Source organism: Nicotiana tomentosiformis, chromosome 3, assembly GCF_000390325.3.
Source record: "Nicotiana tomentosiformis chromosome 3, ASM39032v3, whole genome shotgun sequence".
NCBI classification, from domain to species: Eukaryota; Viridiplantae; Streptophyta; class Magnoliopsida; order Solanales; family Solanaceae; genus Nicotiana; species Nicotiana tomentosiformis.
The window spans coordinates 95,474,172-95,499,837 of NC_090814.1; the positions used below are offsets into that span (position 1 = coordinate 95,474,172).

Sequence of the window (25,666 nt, forward strand, 5' to 3'; positions counted from 1 at the left end):
TTCTTTAGGCATGAGTCTTGGTTTTAGTCCATAGTGTACACATTTTTCTTTAAATGCATTTAATCTAGCACTTCTATTATTTTCTTGAATTACACCAACTGCTCTTCTAACCAAAGTGATATCATCTCTAAATATTTCAAGGCCACTCTTCACAATCAAATTATAAATATGACATGCACATCTAACATGAAATATTTCAGTAAGTGGTGGATGTAGATGCAATTTTAATATTGTAATAGCAGCATTATTGTTAGAAGCATTATCAAATAACACACACAAAATTTTTTCTGCAAGATTATAAAATATAGCAACTTCATGGATAGTATTACTTATAAATGCACCAGTATGACTTTGATCTTCATCATATTTAAAAGCAATAATACGTTTTTGCATACAAAAATTATCATCTATCCAATGGCATGTAACAGTCAAATAATCATTACCATTACTAGAAAAAAATTATAACGGATACCGGGTTGAACCGGACTGTAGCCCATTAAAAGTCCGTTAACAGGTTAATGGGCTTAGCGGATTCCGGTGCACCAGTATCAAAAAATTATTCGTTTGAAACCCGCTCCCTGCCCAACCTGTCCCAGCCCGCCCCCACGCTACAGTACCGGGTTGACCCGGGACTAAACCGGGTTGTAAACGAGTCAGCTCAGCCCGATTAACAGGTATAGCTTAGATGCTGTCAAGAAGAAAAAATATTTTCCAAAACTTATTTTCAACCTTCTCCACCCTATTCCCCATCCCCATCAATCCATCCTTAGCCACCCTCCCCCAAACCACCCCTACCCACCCACCCCAACCCCTACCCCCACCCATCCTAAATAGAACTATTATTAAAAATACTTTCTTTTCATGTTGTAGATAGAGTACTTTTTTTTTTCTTTCAACAAAACAAGTAATTTTTTTTTCATGATGTAGAAAAAGTATTTTCTTTCATTTCAACAAACTAAGTATTTTCTTTTTCTGCAATAGAAAAAGTATTTATTTTTTCAAAAAAACGAGTACTTTCTTTTTATGATATAGAAAAAGTATTTTCTTTCATTTCAACAAAACGAGTACTTTCTTTTCATGATGTAGAAAAAGTATTTTCTTTCATTTCAACAAACCAAATATTTTCTTTTCATGAAATAGAAAAAAAAATTCAACAAAATGAACTTTTTTTTCATGATGAGAAAAAGTATTTTCTTTCATTTCAACAAACTGAGTATTTTCTTTTCATGATGTTTGTAGAAAAAATATTTTCTTTCATTCAACAAAGTAGCACATTAGTTCCTTTGGGTTTGTGTGAATTTTGAAAAGAATAATTAAATTTTTGAAGAAAATAGATTCGGGGTGGGGGTGGGGGGTGGGGAGTACAGAAACATGGGGATTGTAGGGAAGCTGGGTTGAGGAGAGTAGCATAAAAAATTATTTTCCTAAAATTATTTTATACTCTCTAACCAAACGCTAGAACAAATAAGGGAAAATAAGCGATAAAATTACTCATTTTCCAGGAAAATATATTCTAGGAAAATATTTTTCTTCGTACCAAACTAGGGGTGGCATGTGGGCCGGGCCCGGTCCTAAGTGGGTTTCGCGGCCCCGATCCTAAGTGGGCCGGTTCTAAGCGGTCCTGGACTTCGCGGGCTTCTCGTTGGAACCGGTCCGGGACCAGGACCACGAACTAGCAGTCCCGTGTTAAGTGGGCCGGTCCCGAGCCAAAGCGGGCCCAAACGGTCCTAAGCGGGCCCAAGTGGGCCCAACGAAAACTTTTTATTTTTTAAATTATTTTTATACAAGTTAGAGAAAAAAATGGTAATAAAAATATCTAAGGCAATTCCTAGTAAATTATATTATAGAATTGTCACCTAAATTTTTTAATTCAAATTTAAAGACAAAAATATTGTAAAGAGATATTCAAAGCAATGCGTTATAATATATATACTATACTATACTATATATACATCTTAAGATATATAAGCTATATTCGATTTACTATATATACATCTTAAGATATATATATATATATATATATATATATATATATATATATATATATATATATATATATATATATAGTATAGTATATACTATATAGAGTATAGTATATACTATATTATACTATATGTATAGCTTAAGGTATATAAAAAGACAAAAATATTGTAAAGAGATATTCAAAGCAATGCGTTATATTTTTATTATAGCATTAAAAAATTATGGCAATATCTTTCTTAGTCTTCCTCCCACATATGGAATGAGCACAACAAGGTGCTAATACCACCATTGAGAAGAAAAAGAAACTAATCAAGATGTGCCAAAATACAAGTTACATATTAATTTATATGGTATCTCTTACAAATTTCATAAATCCTTCAAGGTCCGGAGGAATTTTCGTTGGTGGTGGCGGAAATGAAGCTTGGTCATCACCGCTTCCAGGCGAAGCATCATCCTCCGCTAGTTCAGCTAGCATTTCTTCATAAGTTTCGTCTACCTCTGGTTGTGATTCAGCAAGTCCAAAATTTCTTCTTTCCGAACGAATTCAATCTCTGAAAAGTACTGATTTTTCCAAGCTCTCCCTCATAGACGCTCTATAATCACCGAGTTGAAGTCTTGTTTGACTGAAAGCGCTCTCTGATACCACTGTTAAAGCTTGAATAGTTAAAATATCTTGGGCCATCCTTGAAAGAATCGGAAAGTATTTTTCTTGGTCCTTCCACCATTCCAAAATATTAAAGGAGTCTTCGGGATTCACTTCCTGAATTCCCTGTGACAAATAAACTTCAAGCTCATTTAGTTGTGAAAAATCACTAGTACTAGAACCTTGAGAACCCCTGAACCCTGCCCAAGTACTAAGTGCTCTTATTCCCGCAATTCTTTTAGATGATTGAGAACTAGAAGAAGAAGGAGTTGGAACATTTGGTCTAGCATGATCTAATGCAACTTGATAAGCATTATAAATAGTTTGAACATTTATTTTAATTGAGGCTATTGCGTCCGCAAGTGTAGATAATTTCTCATCTTCAAGTGCTAAACCATTATAAACAGTTTCATATCAAAATTGAGGACCTCCTAATTTCATAGTAGGATTTAACAATGCAGCAGCACCATAAATAGGGGGAATAGGGAAAAAATATTTTTAAAATTTTTTTCTCATGGAATCAATAGCAAGTTGATAAATTTTCCCACCCTCTGAAAAATGATCAAACAAATTTGCAAGTTCTGCAATATAAACTAAACAGTTAAAAATAGTAGGATAATATTGCCCAGAAAATTCATTTGTAGCAATATGAAATTTTTCTAAAAAATCTACAAGCATTTTAACATTAGCCCAATCCGCATTTGTAAGGTGCTCATCATCATCACTTACATGAGCATTAAACGTTGAGTTTATGGGGTTTCTATATTCATATGCAACAACTAAACTTTCATACATGTAATTCCATCTAGTTGGACAAGGTTTAGGAACCTTTCTTTCTCTTAGGCCAAATTCATCGCATCTTTTAAAATATTCTCTAAGTCTACTTCTACGGTTTGAATAAAAAAGCCAATTAAGAGCCATTTTAACCTTTTCAATTTCAACATTTAAAATTCGCATACCATCACCCACAATTAAATGGTAAATATGACAAATACATCTAACATGAAAAATGTTACTAAATGCAGGACTTAGTGTAGTGGTAAGCAAGGCTACAACATTTGTGTTACTAGTAGCATTATCCATTGAAATTGACATTATTTTATCACTAATGTAAAAATATCTACAAATATCCGTAATCGTGCTAGAAATAAACTGCCCTGTGTGACGTGAATTAATTATTCTATAAGCAATAATGCGCTTTTGCATTATCCAATCCTCATCAATCCAATGACTGGTAACAGTAAGGTAATCACAGTCATTACCACTTCTACCAATATCAGTTGTAATAGCAACACAATAATTTATATGAGTAAATAAATAGCGCAAATATTGTTCATATTCAAGTTTATATTTATAAATATCATTCTTTACGGTTGTGCGAGGAAAACCTTTATAAGTAGGATTATAAACTTTTCTAATATAATGCACAAAGTGAGGGTTAGAAGGAAAACTATAGGGTAAGCACATAACAGTAACTATTTTTGCCAATTCTTCCCGATCTTTTTTTGGATCATAATATAAAATACTACCGGTAACAGTGTTAATTCCTAGTTGAAATTGATTTGACCCGATACTAAGGTCAGCCTGACTAGGTGCACTTGTCCCCTCGGCCAAAGCTTTCATACGAAAATATCTAGCTTTATCTTGAGGGTGTAGCAATACGTGTCTAGTCAAACTTTCCGTCCCCCGGACTTCCAACATACTCCCGACTTCCAACATATTTAAAAACTAACTCTTTGCCACAAGTTTTACACTTAGCCCTATTTTTTTCCTCTTATTTGAGTAAAAAATGGCCAAACAAGAGATGTTTCTGCTCGTTTAGAAGGTTGTCTAGAAAAAGTAGGGGCAGTAACAAGAGGGTCAGACGAGAGATCATTTGGATTATTATTAGTTGGATTAACTTCAGGAGCAGGACTAGTGGGTGTATCGTTATCCGGTTATGTTTCATCAAAATCTATTTCTTCATCATCATTTTCATCAATAGTTGGATTACCATAAAGAGCATTCATATATTCATGGTTTAATTGTTCACCGGGGGCAATATTATGGCAAAATTGACTCTCGGTAAATTGTAATAAACTATTATCGCTATCAAGAATAGCAGGTGTAGGACGGGTAACAGGTTTCGGCCGGGGAGCCGGGGAAGTAGAAGAGGAACAGATTGGCCACTAGATTCACCACTCTTGGATTTTTCCTTATTTTTACTAAACATTATTTTTAGAGAATAAGCCATCTTAATTAATCAAGCAAAGTAAATAAAACAAACAAAACTATAATATTAAAACTTAAGAGTTGGAACGAGTTTACCGAATTGACGAACAACTTGTTGAAAAATAATTATCGTTGAACACTTGAATACTTCAATTCACCAACTTCACAATTTTGCACAAATTATAACAATTAAGTAAGCAATTATAGAAGAATATTAGAGAGAGATTGATGATTTTGTGAGAAAAATGAAAGAATGAGGGGGTATTTATAGTTGAAAATAGGGAAAAAGTGTAATTATAAAAAGTTTGGGGTTAAAACAAAATTTGGGGGGTTAAATGGCTATTTTGGCAGACCAAACGGCTAGTTTTTAAATGGCCAAACGGTCAATTTTATTTTTTTTTAAAATTATCCGTTGGGCCCGTTTATGACCGCTTGAACCGGCCCACTTCTGAGCCGGTCCCGGTCCTAAACGGTCCCAGTCTCACGGGCCTCCCCTATGAGACCGGCCCACTACCCGGCTCACCACCCCACGGTCCCGGTCCTATCTGGTTAGGACCGTTTAGGACCACCGCCCATGTGGGCTTGCGGTCCTGGGCCGGTCCCGGTCCTAACCGGCCCACTAGCCACCGTTATACCAAACACACCCGAGAAGTCTCTGCGTATGGATAGCAAATACAGAAAATACCCATAGAAAGGATGATAGGTCAAAATTGTATTTTCTTTAAATGAAATTGGGTGATTTTCGACCAACTTCAGCGGATTCTAGCAAGAATGATATTTTAGGAAATAAAGTAAAAATTGAGTGATTTTATTGTTAGAAAAATAAATTTAGCGATTTTACGGCAATTATATTATGAGTTGAGTGACCTTCTTCGCAATTAATACTTGAAAAGTGATTCCATATCCATACCATATCAATGAAGGTTATTATTTGTTCTTAAGATAATTACTGACTTCAACTCAATTCATACCATACTTTATTCTATTTTCTAAAAATAAATGGTAACCAATTCTGTATTATTCAAGGAACATGGACGGGGATCTTGTGCGTCTGCTCTGCACCAGGCCCATAGACATGAGCCAGGAATTTAGTATGGCAACTGGTGGTGGGGACCAATGAGACTATGCAGATGCAGAGGCGGACCCGGGAGTTGAATGCGGCGGGGACACATGAGCAAGTGCAGTATCCCAATCGGACTTTTGATCGTAAGTGTTCCAAACAAAATATATATAAACTTTTGTCGAAATTAACGGGGTCCGTTAACACCTTAGAAGTCGTCTGAATTCGGATAATGAAAGTGAAACATCCCATGAATATATGTCAGCGCCTTCTTCAGTCTTCTTCTTCTTCCAGCACACTAACACTCTGCTGTTTCGAATCTTAAACCCCCATAATCCGTTTGTTCTCATAATGAATTATTATTATTATTATTATATAGTATTACTTATGTCCATAAGTAGTATTATAACAGACAATTACTCCTATTATTTACATCCATTGAAAGTAGTACACGCTCATACCTTGGATTGCTCTGTTTTTACTTTGGACTATTTTCATTATTTTTGGATTGTTTTCATTACTTGTATCTACAAAAAGCAATATACACTCATTACCTATATCAGTAAAATGCAATTTCCGTCTCTAGAGCCAGTTAATTGGGCAAACACTTCATAAAATTTTGCTTGACCAACATTTCCAGTTATATATCTTGGACCAGAACAAGCACTAGTAACAAAGTTTACCTGATACTGATAGATGGAGTTCTACTCCAAATTCCTTGGGCTACACAAGAAATTTGTTTTGTTCTACGATTGTCCTTATAAAGCCCACGCAGAGTGACTTTATAAAAAAATAAAAAAAAGATGTCGAGAAAAAGTCTTAGCCCCTAAAATGCATTGCGAAGAGAGATCGAAGAAAGATTCTCTGACGCAGTGCGGGCACGGGATTGAAAAGACAAACAAAGGAACAACCCACCGGATGGACATACCTCTCTTCAATTACTGTTGGGATGGGAGGGAGTAGGTCTTGCTTCATATTTATACACCTATAACCCCAAAACTGACTCTAAAACTATATGATATGGATATTAAGAAAAGAGGCATGCAAACCAGGAGCTTCAAGCAGCTAGCTAAAATGGAAACACACAAGTGTGTATATCCACTCTCAAGTATACTGTGGCGAGAAAGGGCTTTGCAGAATACACACACAAGAACAGTAAAAATGTTGAACTTTAATTTTCATTGCTACCCTTTTACCATATCAATTGTGAGTATCAATAGCTGCATAAGATTCAGTGGGAACAAGCCACTGGAGCTACCACTTTCATATTCACATTATAAAACTGTATATGGGATGGGAGCCTTCAGTCCAGAGCCATCTAAAACTGTATGTAATATGACTATGCCTACGTACAGTCAAATAATATCATTCTCATAAGGTTAAGCCTTGGGAATTTATGTCACAAATTCTACAGTCCTTGTTATGAAAAAGATGCTATTCAATTAAAAGACCAAAACAGATGAAAGGGCCAGTCTTTGAAAAAAAACCAGGCAGTATAAAACATCAGGAATGGAGGAGGAAAAGATGTGAAACTGAAAATAAAGAACAGTTATAAGTTTAAGAAAGCAGAAGTTTTGCACATCTTACTGGAGGGGTGAGACCAAATTATGGCAAGAATCAGAAACTTATTATAATTCAACCTTGTAAAGGATCTAAAAGCCATTTAACTGAAGGTGTGGCCATTGGAACCATGGGAGACCAGAAAAAAGAACTACATGACTCTTCTCGTCTCTCTAAGCCTTAATGGATATAGCTATCCTGCACATGTACAAACAAAAGGATGCAAGTATACTGTGGAATAGTCGAAGTGTGTGTAAAGAGACCCTGACACCAATGTTATCCAAAAAAAAAAAAAAGAGATCTAAAAGACTGGTATGGCCAACAAGACTGAGTTACTTAGTCATGAAAACTAAAAAGGTTGTCCCAGCGGCAGCTAATTCTATATAATTTTTAATTTTATGAAAGTTTCTGCTAAAGTGCTGACTCATTTATTCAAGGGAAAAAGGAAGGATGCGCAAGATGGCTTTCCAGAAAGAGGGAAATATCCCAACTTCATGTTCATCCAGAAATTGGTTGTTTGAGAGTAAAAGAAATCACCAATTAAACTTCTGCAGTGTTTCCTTTAATCTTTATAATAGTTAGTTAGAAGTCAACACGGACTAAATAGAAATTAGAGATAAACTAAATTTTCAGACTGACAGAATCCTCAATTTCACTGCTGAATAGATGGTCATAGACACAAAAGAAGTGCATAATTCCTTTCACACTTGCTCTTTGCTAAACCACTCTTGACAGTACTCGTTTAACTAGTTGATGCAACTCATAACCAAGAGTATTCCAGAGGCAATCAGTTAGTACGTACAAAAGTTAATAGCAAGACTTCAGTTTCCTCTAACTGTTGCTGTCAATCTAGGATGTGCTAATAGTTTTACCATTTTCAATTCAGGCATAGAGGGCCATCCAAATAGAGCGACGAAGTTTTTATGTGATGTGGATGTTAATCAAGTTGAAGAAACAGAAATCAGCTGTGTTGAATTACTACAAAAGAAATACCAAGACTAGTCAGGTCTTCATACACAATGTTAAAAAACTGGTTTCATGCACTGCCACAATTCTTACAACTGGTTTTCTTTGACCGGATTAATATATACAGACTCGGAAGGAGAAACTGTCATCCCAGTCAATCCAAGAAGGTGCTAATGAAGAAGACACTGAACAAAGAACAGCACAGATGTCAATACATGTTCAACATAAACCCCTCCCAAAAGAAATTTGAAATGACATATAAGTTAACTTCGTAAATGACTTCTGAAAAAGAAGCAACTTTTGATGGAAATGAATTTACTGAACATCTTCAATGAAATCTCAGATACGGACATCAAAATATGACTCTGGAGAGGCCCAGAGGGTAAGACTTCACTGACGAGAAATGAGTCTCGAACTTTATATGAACGCTGAAAAAACAAGTGCCAACATTAAAGTAGACCCAAACAAAAAAGAGAGGAAAACCCACCTTAAGGGCCACAGTAATATGATGTTTCTGACAAGCTTGAGATAAGCCCATTTGATGAGAATCAGATATGAATCCATGGTTTATAGCCACAGCAATTCTGCAACAAATCCACAAAGTTATTGTGTCTCCAGTTAGAGAATATGATCTATATAGTCGAGGCATTATCGAATCTTGTGCATCAGTTCAAAATCCGAATGAACAATAGGACTCAGGGAACCAACTCAATTTTCATGGATCAAATCACAGAAAACAAAGACACCCAAAATGAAGACAAAATTCAAAACAACTCCCATTACGTCATTATTTTCCTAGTATAACTGTACAACAACAACAACAACCCAGTATAATCCCACTAGTGGGGTCTGGGGAGGGTAGTTTGTACGCATACCTTACCCCTACCCTGGGGTAGAGAGGCTGTTTCCGATAGACCCTCGGCTCCCTCCCTCCAAGAACTCCCTACCTTGCTCTTGGGGTGACTCGAACTCACAACCTCTTGGTTGGAAGTGGAGGGTGCTCACCACTAGAGCAACCCACTCTTGTCTCCTAGTATAACTGTATAATTTGTATTTAAAACGCACATATGCACCAATATATAAGAGGAAATATAGGCATCAGATAGTTCAGAAATTTGCAATATATATTACTGATTTACATTTAAAGAGTGTCGATATCAAAGTGCATTAGCTTTTCAGCAGCTCTGTTGTACATCTTCAACAGAAACAGCAGTTTCAGTCTGCTGTCAATTTTCAGTTGTGAACTTGTGATACAAAGCTGTATTGAACACTTGCACTAATGTATGATCACTAGTTCATAAAAAGCCCTGAGTTTACCAATAACGCAAGGACGGTCACCTATCTATTATAGAAAGACAACCTAAAAGTTAAAATCATGTCCTCACTCAGCCATGTAGAACACCACTACCCCATCATTCAGTGCTCAGCAATTGAAAGACGGTGTTGTCCATAAGTTCTTCCATTCCCCTGCAAATATGTCCACACGCACATTCCGCACTCAGGCAAAGGAAGCAAAACCGGGAATCCTCAAAACTGAACTGATCTAGCGGAACCATCAAACCCTTGGGTTTAACATTTAATACAGGTTTTCACATGATTAGGACAACAAATATGTACCATAACTCATTCCAATCAGTCATCACTCTCATTGAGGCGATTAATGGCAGGAACTCGTTGCTTCCTCTTGCTTTTTGTTGAGAATCTTGCTGCAGATACACTCAGGAGTTTATTGAGCGACATGCCTTCACCTAAGATTTTTTTCTTCTCCTCGTACCTGTGTTTAATCCTTCCGTCAAGCTTGTACCCAAGAAATGCAGGAAAAGCCAATAGTTCGCCAACTTCACGACCCATCTCCTCAACCAAGTAGTCCAGCTTCTCCTCCAATGACTCATGATTGTACTGTAATACCTGCGGATGCTTCACGCTCATCTCCAGAATGTCATCAAAAGTCAAGCCGTAGTTCAAAAATACCCCAATAAGCTCTTGCATATTTTTGCAGCTAGTCCTGGTAACAGCTCCCATTGCCATTGCCAATTCCTTGGTATTATTCTTATATCCAATCTTCACCAAAAAGACCAGCTTGAAAGCAAGATTTCCCTCAAATGACAGACTTAGAAACAAAGGGGCTTTTATTAAGAACCTGAATATATCATGTGAACTCAACCCACATTGCTTAAGAAAATCAATTCGAGGATGCAATTTCCTTTTCCTGCTGGCGCTAAACATATTGGGATAAACTAGAACAATTCGAAAAATCTCCTCCTCACTTAATCCAGCGAATGATTTGAAGAACTCTACATGATCTTTTAAGTGGTCAACACTGTATGCTACAACAAATGGCAACTTACGCAACACGGTTGCAGTTCCAGCCTCATCACCTCCACTCAGCTCGAATAGGAACCCTATCCTGGGAATCAACTGCGCGTCAAGGTCATAATTGAGAAGCGCTGGACGGCGAAGAATCAAATCAACACCACCAAAACGGTTCAAGAAAGTGAGCAATCTTTCTACATCTTCAAATGATTTGAGACAAAAAGCCTTGGTTAAGTTGGCATTGTTGAGAACGTGAGCAATCTTTTCTTGGGGCATCCCAAGTTGGAGTAACAATCTAACCTTTGCTTCAAATCCTGCAAGAAACCTCGGTTCTGTTGAGTTAAAAAGATGTTCAATTTGTGAAGGTTTGATCTTTCCTGCCAATTCCAATTCATCACTGAGAAGAAAACAAACGAAGGCATTGATTTCCTGAGCTGTTAAAACATCCGGTCTTTTCACGATCAATCGGGAAAGAGCAAGTCCACTGACACCAAGGGACTGCAAAGAATGAATTCGTGTACGTATGGATTGGAAGGGCGTGAGTTTGACTACAGGGTGGGCGTCCAAAAGGGCTTCAGTATCTCTCTCATTGAACCCAATTTCTTGAAAGAGAGAATATAGCATCAGCCCTGAGAAAAATAGAGTATCATCCGCAGTTAAAGAAATGAACAATCATAGAAGCACATGAGGTGTTTGAAAATTGAACTCAGAGACAGCGAAACTCACCTGAATCCACGAAAGAATTGGTAGAGCTGTCGTTGATGGCGAGGGCGTTGCATTTGAGCAGTAAAAGCGTGGAATCTTGAGGACCCAGAAAGTGTAAAGGTAGTTTATCTGGTTTCTGTGAAGTGTTAGCGGCAAATGTGAGCTTCTGAGAAGGGAGCAAAGCTGAAGGAAAGAGAGTTCGTATAGGGGGAGATAAAGCATGGGAGAAGCAGGAAGGAGAAGGCGAAAGAGGAAACGATTTCGTTGGTGTCGACATGGCAGAGCCGCAGAGGAAGCAACACTGAAACTGTTGCTTAGCGATAAGGTAGAAGATGAAGTTAGTTCAAGCTATAGCCTACAAAGCAAGAGGATTACGCTGTGGCTCCTATAGTGTCAGTCTCCAACTAGAAACGGGGTAAAAAAGTTATTTTATAATTGGGTATATATACCGGCGCGCCAAAGTACGTTAATTTCAAACAATTTTACACGTTCCATCTGATAAAGTATATATATATATTGACATAAAAAAGTTTGTCCATAAGATACTGAGTTATGTCACCGAAAGTAAATATTGAACAATATTTCCTAGAGTATGACCCAAATATTAACTATTAATCTACTAAAGTCAAAATAAGGAGGACCAACAAACAAAAGGAAAAATATGTAGTAATATAATTAACTTAATTTATTTTAATAAAATAAGAACAAAGCAAAGGAGGATATGATCTCCTAAGATAAATTATAATTTGAATAGAAAATGACACTATAAAAGCTCCTGTGTTTCATTTACGGTTATTCAGTGTTTTTTCTTTACCGATCTTTTATGAAAATTGCCATATAATAATCAAAAGAATTGGAATTGCGTTATAAAATCAACCTCCAGGGACCAAAGTGTGGTTTTCCGCCATTTTATCCCCAAGCTTTGACGCGAAATAGGTTATTAATTATTGAATATTTTCTAAAGCAGGGAGAAATTGTAGAACAAGAAACCTGGTACATTGCAAAAAATGGGAAGCTTCGGCTGGCACTTAACTGGACTAGTCCTCAAACATATTCATCTGGCAGAATTGCAAATATTTAGTAGTAACACTTATCAGCAGCCTCACATCTCCAGGAAAAAATGATATCTTTGAGAAAATATACTGAAATAATTCGACTTGAGCAACGAGGCAATTTACATGATAGCTAGAACGTTTGCATCCTAATAAGCAGAACAAAGCGTTACATCAATAAAGAATTGCCGCAAAGAATTGTTCAATTTCTCTGCGCACTGGTACTCATATAATTCTTCCTGCTCAATTCTCTGCACATTATATAGTGGAGTATTTGTTTCTGGAAATCATGCTACATTACTCCAGAAGCAAGGTACAGATGAATTTGCAGTGACACAAGTGTGTTTAGTTGATTATTGAGCCTGGTACTGTCGATGAGATGGCTTCAGACAATTCTTAGCAGCGCCTGTTCCATTTTTCTTACTTGTTGGGATGCTCTTAATTAGAACAACTGACGAAGATGCCTTCTTTAATTTTCTGTGAGACCCAGAAAAGAAAATTATCAGACCTTGAAGTTTGGCTCACATACCCAAAAAAACAAGAAGGAAGACAAAAATTACAACTTCAAAATTCTTACAGGTTCCCTTGTTTCTTTTTGGAAGCCTGGCCAACAGTATCAGATGTCCTTCTACAAGTTTCTTCCAATTCATCATTCAACCAAATCTTCTGCATAAGACAGTACAAGTCAAGACAACCTAAAAATGATTGAAATAATATTCTTATGTTAAAACCAAACCAGCTACCGATAAGCACTAGGTACCAGCAAGTGCGGCTCAAGCACATACGGGGCCTAAAGCCGTAGTTTAATATGGGGCCTATATCTTTTTAAGAAAGTTATAAGATATATTTTTATTTGAAGTTTATTCTTCTAATTTTCTGAGATACAAAATTGTTAATAATTTTTTTTACAATCGATTTTCTCTAATAGTTCATGTTCAATTGACAATATAACCAACTCATTTAATCTTTCTTGAGATATTGTTGATCTTAGATAAGATTTTACAAAGCAATAGAAGTATAGAACTATTGAAAACTTAAAAGTATTGTTGAACACTTGAAATAATGAAATCTTTGAGAAAAAAGGCGACTAATGAAATCTTGGAGAAAGAAAGTGAGTAAGAATATCAAAGAAAAAGACAAAAAATATATACGATTTTCTGAGATATGAAGAGATTAGAAAAAATAAAGATTGACTTGGACAAATTAAGGAAGAGAAAGCAAAAATTCTAATGACGGAGTAAAAAGTGGAAAACTGAAACATTGGGAAAAGTATTCATCTACCCATTTTTAAGTAAGTTTTCTTTCTTTTATATTAAAAATACTAAATATTATTTTTTAAATACTTATAAACTTATTATTTTTAAAAAATGGGGCCCCCAAATAAGGCACACGCCTTACCCCTTATTACTATGGAGCCGGCCCCGGGTACCAGGGCCAACAAGATTGCCTAATGTCTACAGTTAATCAACCCTTCTCCACTTAAATGTATGCAAAAGATCTATTGGCTTCTGATTCCTTTATGCATGTGAAATTCCAGATTATGGACTTCTATTAACAAATTAGAAGTTCAAGATAATGAACTTCTATTAACAAATTAAATATACATTTACTTATTATTATTTTATATAGACACACAAACAAATTTTTGTCTGTGTTGTATTTTATGTGTGTATATAACTTCCACTATGCAAGTAAACAGTGACAAGATTGAGTTGAAGAAAATAGCATTGATGAATCTGCCAATGAAGATACTACTAGTAGGAGTACTATTAAGCAAATATATCTCGGGAAAAAGCAACATCAGTACTTGAGACCCGCTGTGTTCTTTTTAAACTTAGCATCTGCATAAAAGTAGGAAGGATGTGAGTAACTGTGAAATAAGATCTTATAAACCAACCTCCAGCCATTTTAATGAGAATTAAAGAAAGGATCCCGCAAATTTCCAGCAGAGCATCTTAGAAACCAGATTCCATCAATTTTTGTCAGTGGAGTTTGGTCATCAGAAAAAAACTCCAAAATCAATATGGTATTTTGGGAATCAATAATGTTTTGGCGGCATTAAGAAAGAACAACCTAGGTTGTATTAGATATTTTTGTTTTCCTTTGTTGACTTTTCTTTATCTTATTTGATCTTTCAACATGTACTTTGGGTTAGTGAATTGTAATTAAAGAGATAACTAGATCTTGTTAAATAAACAACAAACTAAAATGACGTGTTGTATAGTATTATCCTTCAAATATCAATGATAGTGTATTCATTGCATCAGATTTGGACTTCTTTATATATTATATATTCTATCATGGCATACCTCTAAATAGGTATGTTCAGGCTTAGCACATGACTTATGATGAGGCATCTTCATGGTTTTCTTTATATTCCTACTTGTATGGTTTTTGTTCTCTCATTTTTTACTTTAATAGAACTTCTCTTTATTCTAAGTTTATAAATTCTTTCCTCTTTTGTTTGTAAAAAGTTGTTTCTTGTCATAAAAAGAGAGATTATGAGGCCTCCGGTTCGAGTATGTTGTTATCAATGTTGACAATGGAGAAGGTGGTAGTTGTGCACATATGAAAGTTGTTCTTTCATATATAATCTAGATATAGTAAATACCTAAGTTGCCAAATTACTGTTAATTACAACTAGAATATTTAACTTAATGTGTCATGGTATGTCAATCTATCTTGATCTGAACTTGTTAAGACCTAAGCCTAACTCGAAAACACAATGTAATGTTTATTTGTTCTGTTAAAAAATTTTCATTCCTAAACTAAAGTTATTGCATCAGAGTGCAGTTTTCAAATCAGCATTCCTTTCTTTTCTGATAAGGAAACCAACATTTTTTTATGGCAAAATATATAAGTTATCACCTGAACTATAAGCCAAATCCTTGTTACACACTTTCTGACGCCTTACACACTCAGCCTTTCAAAAGTGTATCTATGACACACCACTTTGCTTAGCTGGCACTCGCTTCTTATACACAGAAAAAGGGCGAGTGAGCTCAAAAAATTACTTAAAATTGAAAGAAAAAAAAAAAACTTAAAACTTTAACTGGGTTTTGAACTCATAAAAACTCAACAATGGAAGTTCAGAATGCCTCCTTCAATCCGTCCATTCAAATATTTTTAAGCTCAAGGAATTAGTTCCTAATCAACTCCAAGCAGTAAACAATCCACTTAAAGCGTTAGATCTCAAATTCGCATCAACCCAGAACCCAGTAATTATTTTTACATTATGTTCACCAGTGAAGCCTTTGAAATCAGCAGTTGATTCGAAATTCAACCAAACAATTGTTACCCAGTGATGTGAACTACAAATTCGAGTTAGAAATTGAATTTTATCTGTGGCTCGAACAATGAAACCCAAACCTCAAGTCTATTACATTAAAATCAATTTTTTTTAAAGAAAGTGTGGTGTCGTCGAGATCGAAAATTGAATTGCAATCACTGTTTAAGAAAGATTTGGGTGGAGTAATGTTCAAGCCACCATTGCCGGCAAAGCTTCAAAGGTTGAAGTCGAAAAATTACATTTGAATATGAAATTTCATGTTCAAATTCAAGTGGGTGTTATAGGTCCTTGATGGAAACACTTGCACAAAGCTGAATCTGATGTTTGGAATGAATGGAAAATTGAAACTGATTAGGGGTGGCTTTGAATTAAAAAAAAAGTAACTAAAAGAGAGCTGAATCCAAAAATAAGTTACAGACCTAAGAAGGAAGAAGACGAGGGTAGATTTGCAATTCTAAGTATTAATTTTTTTAAGTCGAGGACACGTGTCGCAACCTCATTGGTGCGTGGTATAGAGATGTTTTGTGAGACTGGTTAACTACAAAAGTAGTGTGTCATAGGCACACTTTTAAAAGGTTGAGTACGTAAAATAATTTTCGGCGTCAGAAAGTGTGTAACAAGGATTTGGTCCATAGTTCAGGTGGCAATCTATGTATTTTGCCTTTTTTTTTTATTAATGATGTATAAATAAATGTGCAACTTGAGTCGAATAAGAAAAAGAGCATGACATAACAACGTTAATTAAAAAGAAATAAGGATTTAGATACTCTTAAAATAAAGGGAGCACATGTCATATGCAGAGATGATATATTAAATAATCGGCTAAGTAAAACGAGGGCAGTACCATAAGGCTTTTTTACCAAAAAAAATCATAAGGTTTATCCACCAAAAATATGTAATTGGCCCTAAAATATGCATAATCACACCCACTATTAATATCTGTTGCTTTGTAATTATGTGTCAGGCTATCTGTCAACTTAAAAATTCATGAAATAACTTCAGAATTATGTCAATCTCAGAACTTCGAGTAAACATATTGCACCTTTGGGCAAAGCCACTTCCATAAAAGTTCATGGAGGAATCCCAAGTATTTATTTAGCATATAATTAGCCGGATTTACTCGATCCCACTTATCCGTACAAAATATTGCATATGCATCAGTTGCATACTTAAAAAGTTAATAGAAGCAAAAGACTTATCAAGTCAATTTCTCTGACATTCAAAATAATTGCAATGATGAGCTAAAATTTATTTAATTGTATGTTTCAGTGCAAAACTCATTGCACATGTTCTATTACTTGTCAATACTATGTAGCTCTGTCACATGAGTCTGACTTTCTCCCAAGTATTCCTAAAAGAGTCGCTAAATTTTTCTATCTTCCTATATAATCTTAAAGGTTGTATCAGCTTTTCAATATCCTCTATAGCAACCACTGCATTTAGACAGAAAGTAAAAAACTCCAGGAGGACTATGCCAAACTACATGTGTTCCACAAGTGTTAGTAGGAACCGACATCCAACAAACATCTTGGGGAAGCTGAAGCTTCCAGAACTCAAATATTCTTTCAAATACTCCCTCTATTTCAGTTTATGTGAACCTATTTCCTTTTTAGTATACTCCAAAAAGAATGACCTCTTTCTAAAATTTGAAAATAATTTAACTTAAACTTCCAATTATACCCTTAATGAGAAGCTTTTATAGCCACACAACCATTCTAGTTTGTTTAACACCACAAGTTTCAAAAGAATTATAACCAGACAAATGTTATGGCTTGTTTTGGACCACAAATTTTAAAATTCTTCATCCTTTATTAAACTTTGTGCCCAGTCAAATAAGTTCACATAAATTGGAACAGAGGAAGTAATAGTTAGCATTCTCATATGAATCCCAAGACTTCACAGAACAAAATCATTACACCGAATTTAAGACTCAAATAACTATGTTGTTCTCGTGGTTCTTTAGGAGCATATGTTATTTCACTTCTTGTCAACAAGCAACCCGAAGCACAAATAAGATGAGAATTCTAAGCTAATCATGTCGAACTTTCACAAGCTTTCTACAACGCTCATATTTTTCTAAGTTGGTGATATAACTTCTTTTCTAGAATTACGCCCATTTTCTCAATTGCAGTAGAGTAAAAGTAACCTGAACTTTTACTAGAACACTTCCAATGGCCCCGGTTAAATTGGGCCCTTGTTTTTGACCGAACTAGTGCAGCCCCTATGCGCACCTGCTCTTGAAGATCGTTTCTCCAACTTAGATTTACCTTATTGAGGGTGCTTCTGCTTCTTCATACGTAGTTTTCTTGATCACACGGGTTCATTTATGTTTTTTGATTCCGATGTGTTTTCACAAGGGGATTTCCCTTCTTTTATTTGTATCTTTTTTAGTGGCAGAGTAACTCCGTTCAAAATAGACAGAAAATAGTTTGCTTGGTCTAAAAGTGCACCATTTTTAAAAACTTAAAGGACTATTAGTGCACCATTTTTCCTATGCTTCGGGTTGATTGTTGACGAGAAGTGAAGCTAACAGATACTCCTAAAGAAGCACGAGAGTAATATAGTTATTTGAGTCTTAAATTTGGTGTAATTACTTTGTTCTGTAAAATTTTGGAGTTTTGCATATGAGAATACTAACTAATATTTGAAAGAATATCTTAATTATGTAAGCTTCAGCTTTCCACTAATGTTTGTTGGATCATAAAGCACATGTAGGTTGGCAGAGTCCTATCGGAGTTTTTCACTCTCTATCCAAATGCAGTGGTTCCTAGTGAGGCTGCTACAAGGGATATTGAAAAGTCGATACAACCTTTAAGATTATAGGAAGAGGACACAAATGATTCAACGACTCTCTAAAGATATCTTGGAGAAAGTTAAATTCATGTGACACAACTGTATGGTATTGGCAAGTAAGGGAATATTTACAATGAGCCTTACACTGAATGGATTTTAGCTCGTCATCACGATTACCTTAATGTCAACTGACTTGATAAGTCTTTTGCTTCTCTTAACTTTCCAAGCATGCAGCTGATGCATATGCAATATTTTGTATGGACAAGTGGGATCGAGTAAATCCAATTAATCATATGCTAAATAAATACTGAAAATTCCTCCATAAACTTTATGAAAATGGCTTTGCCTGATGGTGCAATATATTCTTAAAGTCCTGATGTTGGTATTATTCTGAAGTTATTTCATGGACTTTTAAATTAAATAGCAGATATCCTAACACATAGTTACAGGGTAGTAGGTCACAATAGTGGGTGTGATAATGCATATTATGGGTGTCAATTACATATTTTTGGTAGATGAACCTCTAGAATTTTATTGATATAGAAGCCTTATGGTACTGCCCTCATTTTACTTAGCCAAATGTTTAATATATCATCTTCGCATATGACAGGCGTTTCTATATTTCAAGAGTATCTAAATCTTTGTTTCTTTTTTATTATTGTTTTATCATGCTTCTTCTTATTCGACTCAAGTTGCACACTTATTTATATATGATTAGTAAAAGAATGTTGATTTCCTTATCAAGAAAGAAGAAAAAAAGAATGTCCATTTGAAAACTGCACTCTGATGCCATAAAATTTTGGTTTAGGAATGAAAATCTTGTAACAGGACATGGAAATATCACGTTGATTTTTCGAGTTAGGATTAGGCCTTAATAGGTTTAGAGTCTTTCGAACAAATTTTTTTGACTCACCATGACAAATTAAGTTAAATATTCTAGTAGTACTTAATGGTAATTTGGCAAATTAAATATTTATTATATCTGAAACCAGTACCACTTTCCTGAGTTCAATAATAATAACAACATACCGGAGACCTAATGTCTCCTTTTTTTTATGACAAAAAATAACTTTTTTACCAACCAAAAGAAGGAAGGAATTTCAAAACTTAAAAAGCTTCACAAACTTGAAAAAGAAGTTCTATTAAAGCAAAAATGAGAGAACAAAAATCATATCAATAAGAAAAAAAAGACATAGGATGAAAATATTTCATCATAAACGCATGTGCTGAACTTACCTATTTAAAGATATGGCATAATAGGATATATAATCAACAAGAAAGTCCAAATTCTAATGCAGTGTACACATTATCACTAATATTTGAAGGACAATACTATATGTCACATCATTTTAGTTTGTCAATTATTTAATGAGATCTAGTTATCTTGTCGATATTAATTCACTAACTCAAAGTACCTGTTAAAAAATGAATTAAGAAAAGAAAAGTGAACAAAGAACAAAAATATCTAAAACAACCTAGGTTGTTCTTTCTCAATGTCAGCAAAATTCTTTGGCACTCAAGTCCCAGCGATGCCGCCAAAACATTGTTGATTACCAAATCACGCAATGTTTTTCATCTCAGTGCATCTTACCTCTAATCTCACAAATTTCTACCACGAAAAAACAAAATTCAGATCTTCCGACATAATGGAGCTTGGTCACAGAAAGCATAGACTTGCAAACGGAATGAAACAGCTTGAACTATGAATCAGATGCTGAAGAAACATACTACAGCCTAGAATGAAATAATTCCATGTTCAAGAAGGAAAAACTTGACAGTAATTACCAAATATGGTCATTATTAGAAAGATTGTCAAAAATAACTATACATAGTTCATAAAACGAAAAAAAAGTGCATAGTACCATCTTCTGACAAAAAAAGAACAATTTTGAATTCGGTGGACCGCACATCTAGGGACTAGGAACATCTTCAACCCCACGATATGGCAAGAGGAAAACCGAGAAAAGCTACCATAAATATCAGAGAGGAGAGCTCCAGCATTTTTTTTTATGAGAAGGAAGAGAGCTCCAACACATTATTATTGTGAACTTTTTGAAAAAAACATGAAGTATGGTGAATGACACATATGACTTAGAAATAGCAGCATAGCAACTCTATTATCATTTTGAAATTGAAGGCTAATAAGTAGTACAAGATACATGATCACAGCTCTCACTTGCAACGGAGCCAGAAATCCATATGAGAACTAGAAAAGGCTAATCCAGTTACACACCCATAGCAGGTTAGGCACCCCAAATCAAGGCTTCTTCTAAAAGAAATGTGGTGTGCCTCAGTCATCAGAAAGTAGCACCAGCATATGCTAAACTTTAACACAAGATTAAACAACATTGTGGCAGCGAGACAACCCTTTTCAATACTTAGGTTGATAACTAAGCGGCAGAATAACCCAGGGCTTGCTAGCTTAGTATGATTAATGCCATTTTTTCCTATTGTGATCTACGTTCAAATTCAAAGTGCACGTGACAAGTGAAAACCATGATCGAATATGTCACAGGAAGAGAGCAAATTCCTTTCTATGCTCATGATGTAGGCCAAAGGTTGTACGAGAATATCAATAGCCATCATTTAATTGGGCATGTACAGTTCCATTACCTCAAAGCAATATAAGTTGAATTGATATGCAGATACATTCTGCATGTGCATTTACTGCAATCAACTACCAAGAAGATATGCAAGATGTAACTTGATTCTTGCAATACTAAAACACAGAATAACAAGAATTCTGAATAATTAGAAGGCTCCCATCACTAACACGATGCATGCCATATATAGATGTCAGTATTTAATTGCATTCCATAAAAAGCATCTTAATGAGTAAAACGCAAGTAACATTTAACAAAACATGATCATTAGCAGCAAAATTGGTTTAATTGAACTTACTTCATTGACCGGAAACTTGCATACTCCCCCTTTTTCATCCTTAGATGAACCACAACCATCCTTCCCGCTTACAACCTTTTGTTTCTTCTCGCCATTAACATCCTCATTCACCACATCAGCTTTCTTCCTCTTCTTATTACCCACACTTGTCGTCTTACTCTTCTTATCGCGAACCTTCCACGCGTTCTTCTTTCTAAAAAGCAATTTCTCAAATTTCCACGGCGCACAGCTCGTATCTATCACCATAACTTCAGTCCGCGAAAATCCCAACAGATTGGCCTGTGATTTGTCCTCCTCTCCAACTAAGTTCAAATCATGCCCTTGCTCTAATAGCTTGACCTTAGAATCCTTAATTTCCACTCGACTGTTTTCATCGCTCATCGGTGACGCAGCATTGTTGATTTCGGATGAAGCACAAAACCTAGGGTTCGTTTGTTTGCGGGAGCCCTTTTTGAAATTGAATTTAGGGAAACTAGTTGATTCTCCCATACAAAAGAGCTCGGAGAGAACATTCGTAACTACATTACACAGTTGTTCGTCGTCTCCCCTGTTACCTGGTGCTGTCGGAGTTTGGACCGGTTCGTTTCCGGACCGAATTGGATCGGAGCTGGATTCTGAACCGGCATTATTATTACTACTATCTCTTAGTTGAGTTTCGGCATGGGAAGAATTAGAATTGGATCCATTAGGAGTGTGGTGGTCGGCAAAGGAAAAACCTTTTGATGATCGGAGCCGGTCGAGCCAGTTGGCGCCGGATTTCTGGGTAGAAATTGAACAGAGCATTGCCGAAGAGAGAAAGGTAAACGAGGCGGAGGTGGGCTTTATCAGAAATGAGTAGATTGGAGTAGGAAAGCAGGTTTAGGGTTTACAGAGTCCATGATTGCACAGCGAAAGCTATTACAGGCCGCCATCGGATGTGCGAAGGGAGGATATGAAAATTGAAATATCGTGAAGTTGACACGTTGCTTGTAAGTGGTTGAGGGAACATGGAAGAACAGCCAAAGAGTAGTAATAATAGTAGTAATAATTTTTTTGTATCTGAGTAACGGCGACCATTTTTCTGGATAATAGCAGCCGTCAATTTAGTTGCGCATGAGGGCGTTTCAGCTCCTAACTCTCTAACGTCTTAACTTTAGCCAAAAAAACAAATATTGATGTGGGTTCAAATAATTAAATTTATGTGAATAAGGGTTAATTTTAATTAAAAATAATATACTTAGAGAGAATTTTTTATAGAAGAGATAAATATCGTGTGGATCTGGTCGGTCAATTAAATTTAAAAAATAAATATTGAAAAAAAAACCCGACCAAAGTTGGTCGGTATTTTAATTATGTAATCAAAATATTTACCATCTGGGAATCGAACCGGGGTCTGTACTGTGGCAGGATACTATTCTACCACTAGACCATTGGTGCATTTTGTTTTAAGACTATCTTTTATTTGATTTATACTCTTTAATTGTATTTTCGCACGAAAATAACCGACCAAAGTTGGTCGGTTTTATTAAAAAGTAAAATTACCGACCAAAGTTGGTCGATTTTCTTAAATGACCGGCCGAATTAACCGACCAATTTTGGTCGATTTTTTAATATTAATTTTTATTTATTTTAATTGAAAACCCGACCAAAGTTGGTCGGTTTCTTGAAAAATAAATTTTGCGGGACTCAAAAATAGTTTTCTGCATTTTTGCGCCAAAGAAAACCGACCAAAGTTGGTCGGTTTCGTAAAAAAAATTGAAAAACCGATCAACTTTGGTCGGTTTTTTGACCGATTAAAGTTGGTCGATCGACCTTGGTCGGTTTTTGCCGAATTTCTATTAGTGAATGTTATGGGAATCATGAGTAATAATGTAACATTCAATAATAATGAACAACAATAAATGACATTTAAGTAAATAGGAGGAATGATTCACCCAATAAAGGATGGAATACGTGGATCTTCCTCGTGACAATGAGTGATGGACAGATCTTTGAATATTCAAGTTATTCTCGAAGCTGATGGAAAAGCATGAACAAGAATCTCAGTGAAAAGGTGATGTTTGTTTCCTAGCAGGTATGAGCCGAATCTTTAAGTCAAAATGTGTTCTTTACAAATGAATATCATCTCCCCTCCTATCATTGTCTCTTTTCCTATTTATATGAGACATGTTTCAAAAAAACCCTAATAGTAGAAGTGTAGAGAATACCCACTAGAATATTCTTTTTAATATCCTATTTTGAAAACTAGCAGTTACAACTCTGTCAATGGTATTCAACCTCGACCTCGACCATTGTTGACACCTCGACTATGGCTCTCGTTAACTCTTCGACCATAGACTTTGCTGCTTCTTGGGCCATCTCGACAAGCGACGACTTGGGAACTCTTCCCTTAGTATTATCTTGGCTTAAATATTTCAAAGACAGATTTTGACTCATACAGTTAGTCCCTCCGCTTATTGAGGCCGGCTTCAGGCGGGCTCGATGAGCGAATTTTAGTCGTTGTGGTCGAAACAATCGAGCGAGTTGTGCAGGTCGCGGTGGTTATGGCAAACTGGCAACGTGACCCTACATGAGCCGCTTATTTCAAACGCTTCGATTTTCCCGGTCGGTTTGTTGGAGTTATGTTGTCCACGAATTAGGGTGACGTCATGACATCATGCGTCATTATGATGCATATTCCCGATGCGTTGCTTTATTTCGCGAGTGACCCCTGATTGAACCTGCCGCTTCAGTTCTGGTGCCGGGTAATGATGAACAGATTTTGGTTCTGGAGCCAAGATCCTTATAAATAGGGATGTTAGGGTATGTTTTGAAGTTCCAAGCTTTCTATTTCGAAACCCTACATTACTCTCTTGCTTTTCCCTTGCTCTAAACCTCTTCTTTATGTTCTAGTGACTTGCATTCGTTCTCAGTTCTTCATCGTTCGATACTTCTCTTCCTTCCATTGAAACATGTCTAACATGCCTTCGCAGTCTAGTGAGGGGAGTGATGTGATCCCTTTGGCGATGGTGTTTCCCCCTCACGAGGAGAATGTTCCCGTCGCCATCGATGATTGAAGTTTCCCATTGGTGGAAGAGATAGTTCTTCGCAAACCTGATACTAGGTCTGACTCCTCCAAATCACCTGATGCCGACCCTGGCCTTTCGGTGAGTGATGACGGAGAAAAAAATGGGAGAGCTTAAGGCCAAGTTCGGCCTTACCGATCACGTCGAATTAATCCCGACTGGGTGGGATATGGTGTAGGTCCATTGTCCTAGGTACTGCGCCATCTACTCCTATTCCTTCCAAGTCGGCTACTCTCTCCCTCTCTTTTCGTTGGCGGAGGAATTCTATCGCTATTACGACGTTTGCCCAGCTCAGCTTGCATCGTACGTTTATAATCTTATATGAATACTTACCAAATTTTCCGAGCTAGCCGAGGTCGAACTGACTCTTCGATATTTAATACATTTGCTGCCCCCAGCTTTTATAGGGGGACGATGTTGAACCTTCTCCACCGAAGAGTTAAGTGCCTAGTGGTGAAGATGGATGACAAAGCTAACCGCCAATTATGGTTCAACTTCTTTATAAGAACCGAGGACGTGGTGGCCAACGTCGACGGTTTCCCTAAGACGTCGAATTGTACTCGTAAGTACCTAATTTCCTCGTATGTAGGTGTCTCTTTTTTTTTTGCTTGGTTGTGGTCTTTGACATTTTGCCTTTTTCTCATGCAGCTAAGACCTCGCCTCCTCCTTTGGTCGAAGACATTTCTGACTGGGTTAGTCGGCTCCTCCCTCACATCGTAGGGATCCGTGAGTGGTCCGGTTTCTTCAAGAAGTTTGGGCCTGCTCTTCCCTCGGCTGGTAAGTTCCCTTTATTACCAGTGTCTTAGATCTTTTTTTTTTTTAGTTTACTTTTGCTGACTTTCCCCTTTCTTTGTGTTTTTCCTAGCTTAGGACAGGGGATCTTCGAGGAGGTCGAAAGCTCCCGCCCCCGCGTTCTGAAAGAGGAAAGTCGCTACGTCCTCGGCTCCCGCCCCTGCTTTGACTGCGATGGCTTTTATTCGGGCTCCGATCCCTTATTCGACGACTGCGGCTTCTGAATCTGTCCTTTTTTCGACCGCGGAGACTTCAGTCGCAGAAATCTCAGCTCCTCAGGTATTCCGTCTTATCGATGATGACGAGGGGCCTTTGCATGGTGATGGGATAGCTAAAAACACAACACAAAATTAT

At 36.4% G+C, this 25,666-nt stretch overlaps 2 protein-coding genes across 3 annotated transcripts; both read right to left on the minus strand.

Annotated features, from left to right (window-relative positions):
* Window positions 1–9,526: 9,526 nt before the first annotated feature.
* Window positions 9,527–11,850, minus strand: LOC104099336 (transcription termination factor MTERF8, chloroplastic). The gene is made up of 2 exons (XM_009606289.4): window positions 11,463–11,850; window positions 9,527–11,365 (listed from the first exon to the last, which is right to left on the minus strand). Exons 1-2 carry the CDS (start codon window positions 11,716–11,718, stop codon window positions 10,056–10,058), a joined length of 1,566 nt encoding a protein of 521 aa, XP_009604584.1. The 5' UTR covers window positions 11,719–11,850; the 3' UTR covers window positions 9,527–10,055.
* Window positions 11,851–12,550: 700 nt separating this feature from the next.
* On the minus strand, window positions 12,551–22,464 carry LOC104099337 (uncharacterized). Of its 2 annotated transcripts, none has more exons than XM_009606291.4 (3): window positions 21,477–22,464; window positions 13,071–13,159; window positions 12,551–12,970 (listed from the first exon to the last, which is right to left on the minus strand). In XM_009606291.4, exons 1-3 carry the CDS (start codon window positions 22,257–22,259, stop codon window positions 12,847–12,849), a joined length of 996 nt encoding a protein of 331 aa, XP_009604586.1. In that variant the 5' UTR covers window positions 22,260–22,464; the 3' UTR covers window positions 12,551–12,846. The 2 variants fall into 2 exon arrangements, with proteins under 2 accessions (XP_009604586.1, XP_009604588.1); XM_009606293.4 differs by having other exon boundaries at window positions 13,071–13,156; window positions 21,477–22,458.
* Between the last annotated feature and the right edge of the window lie 3,202 nt (window positions 22,465–25,666).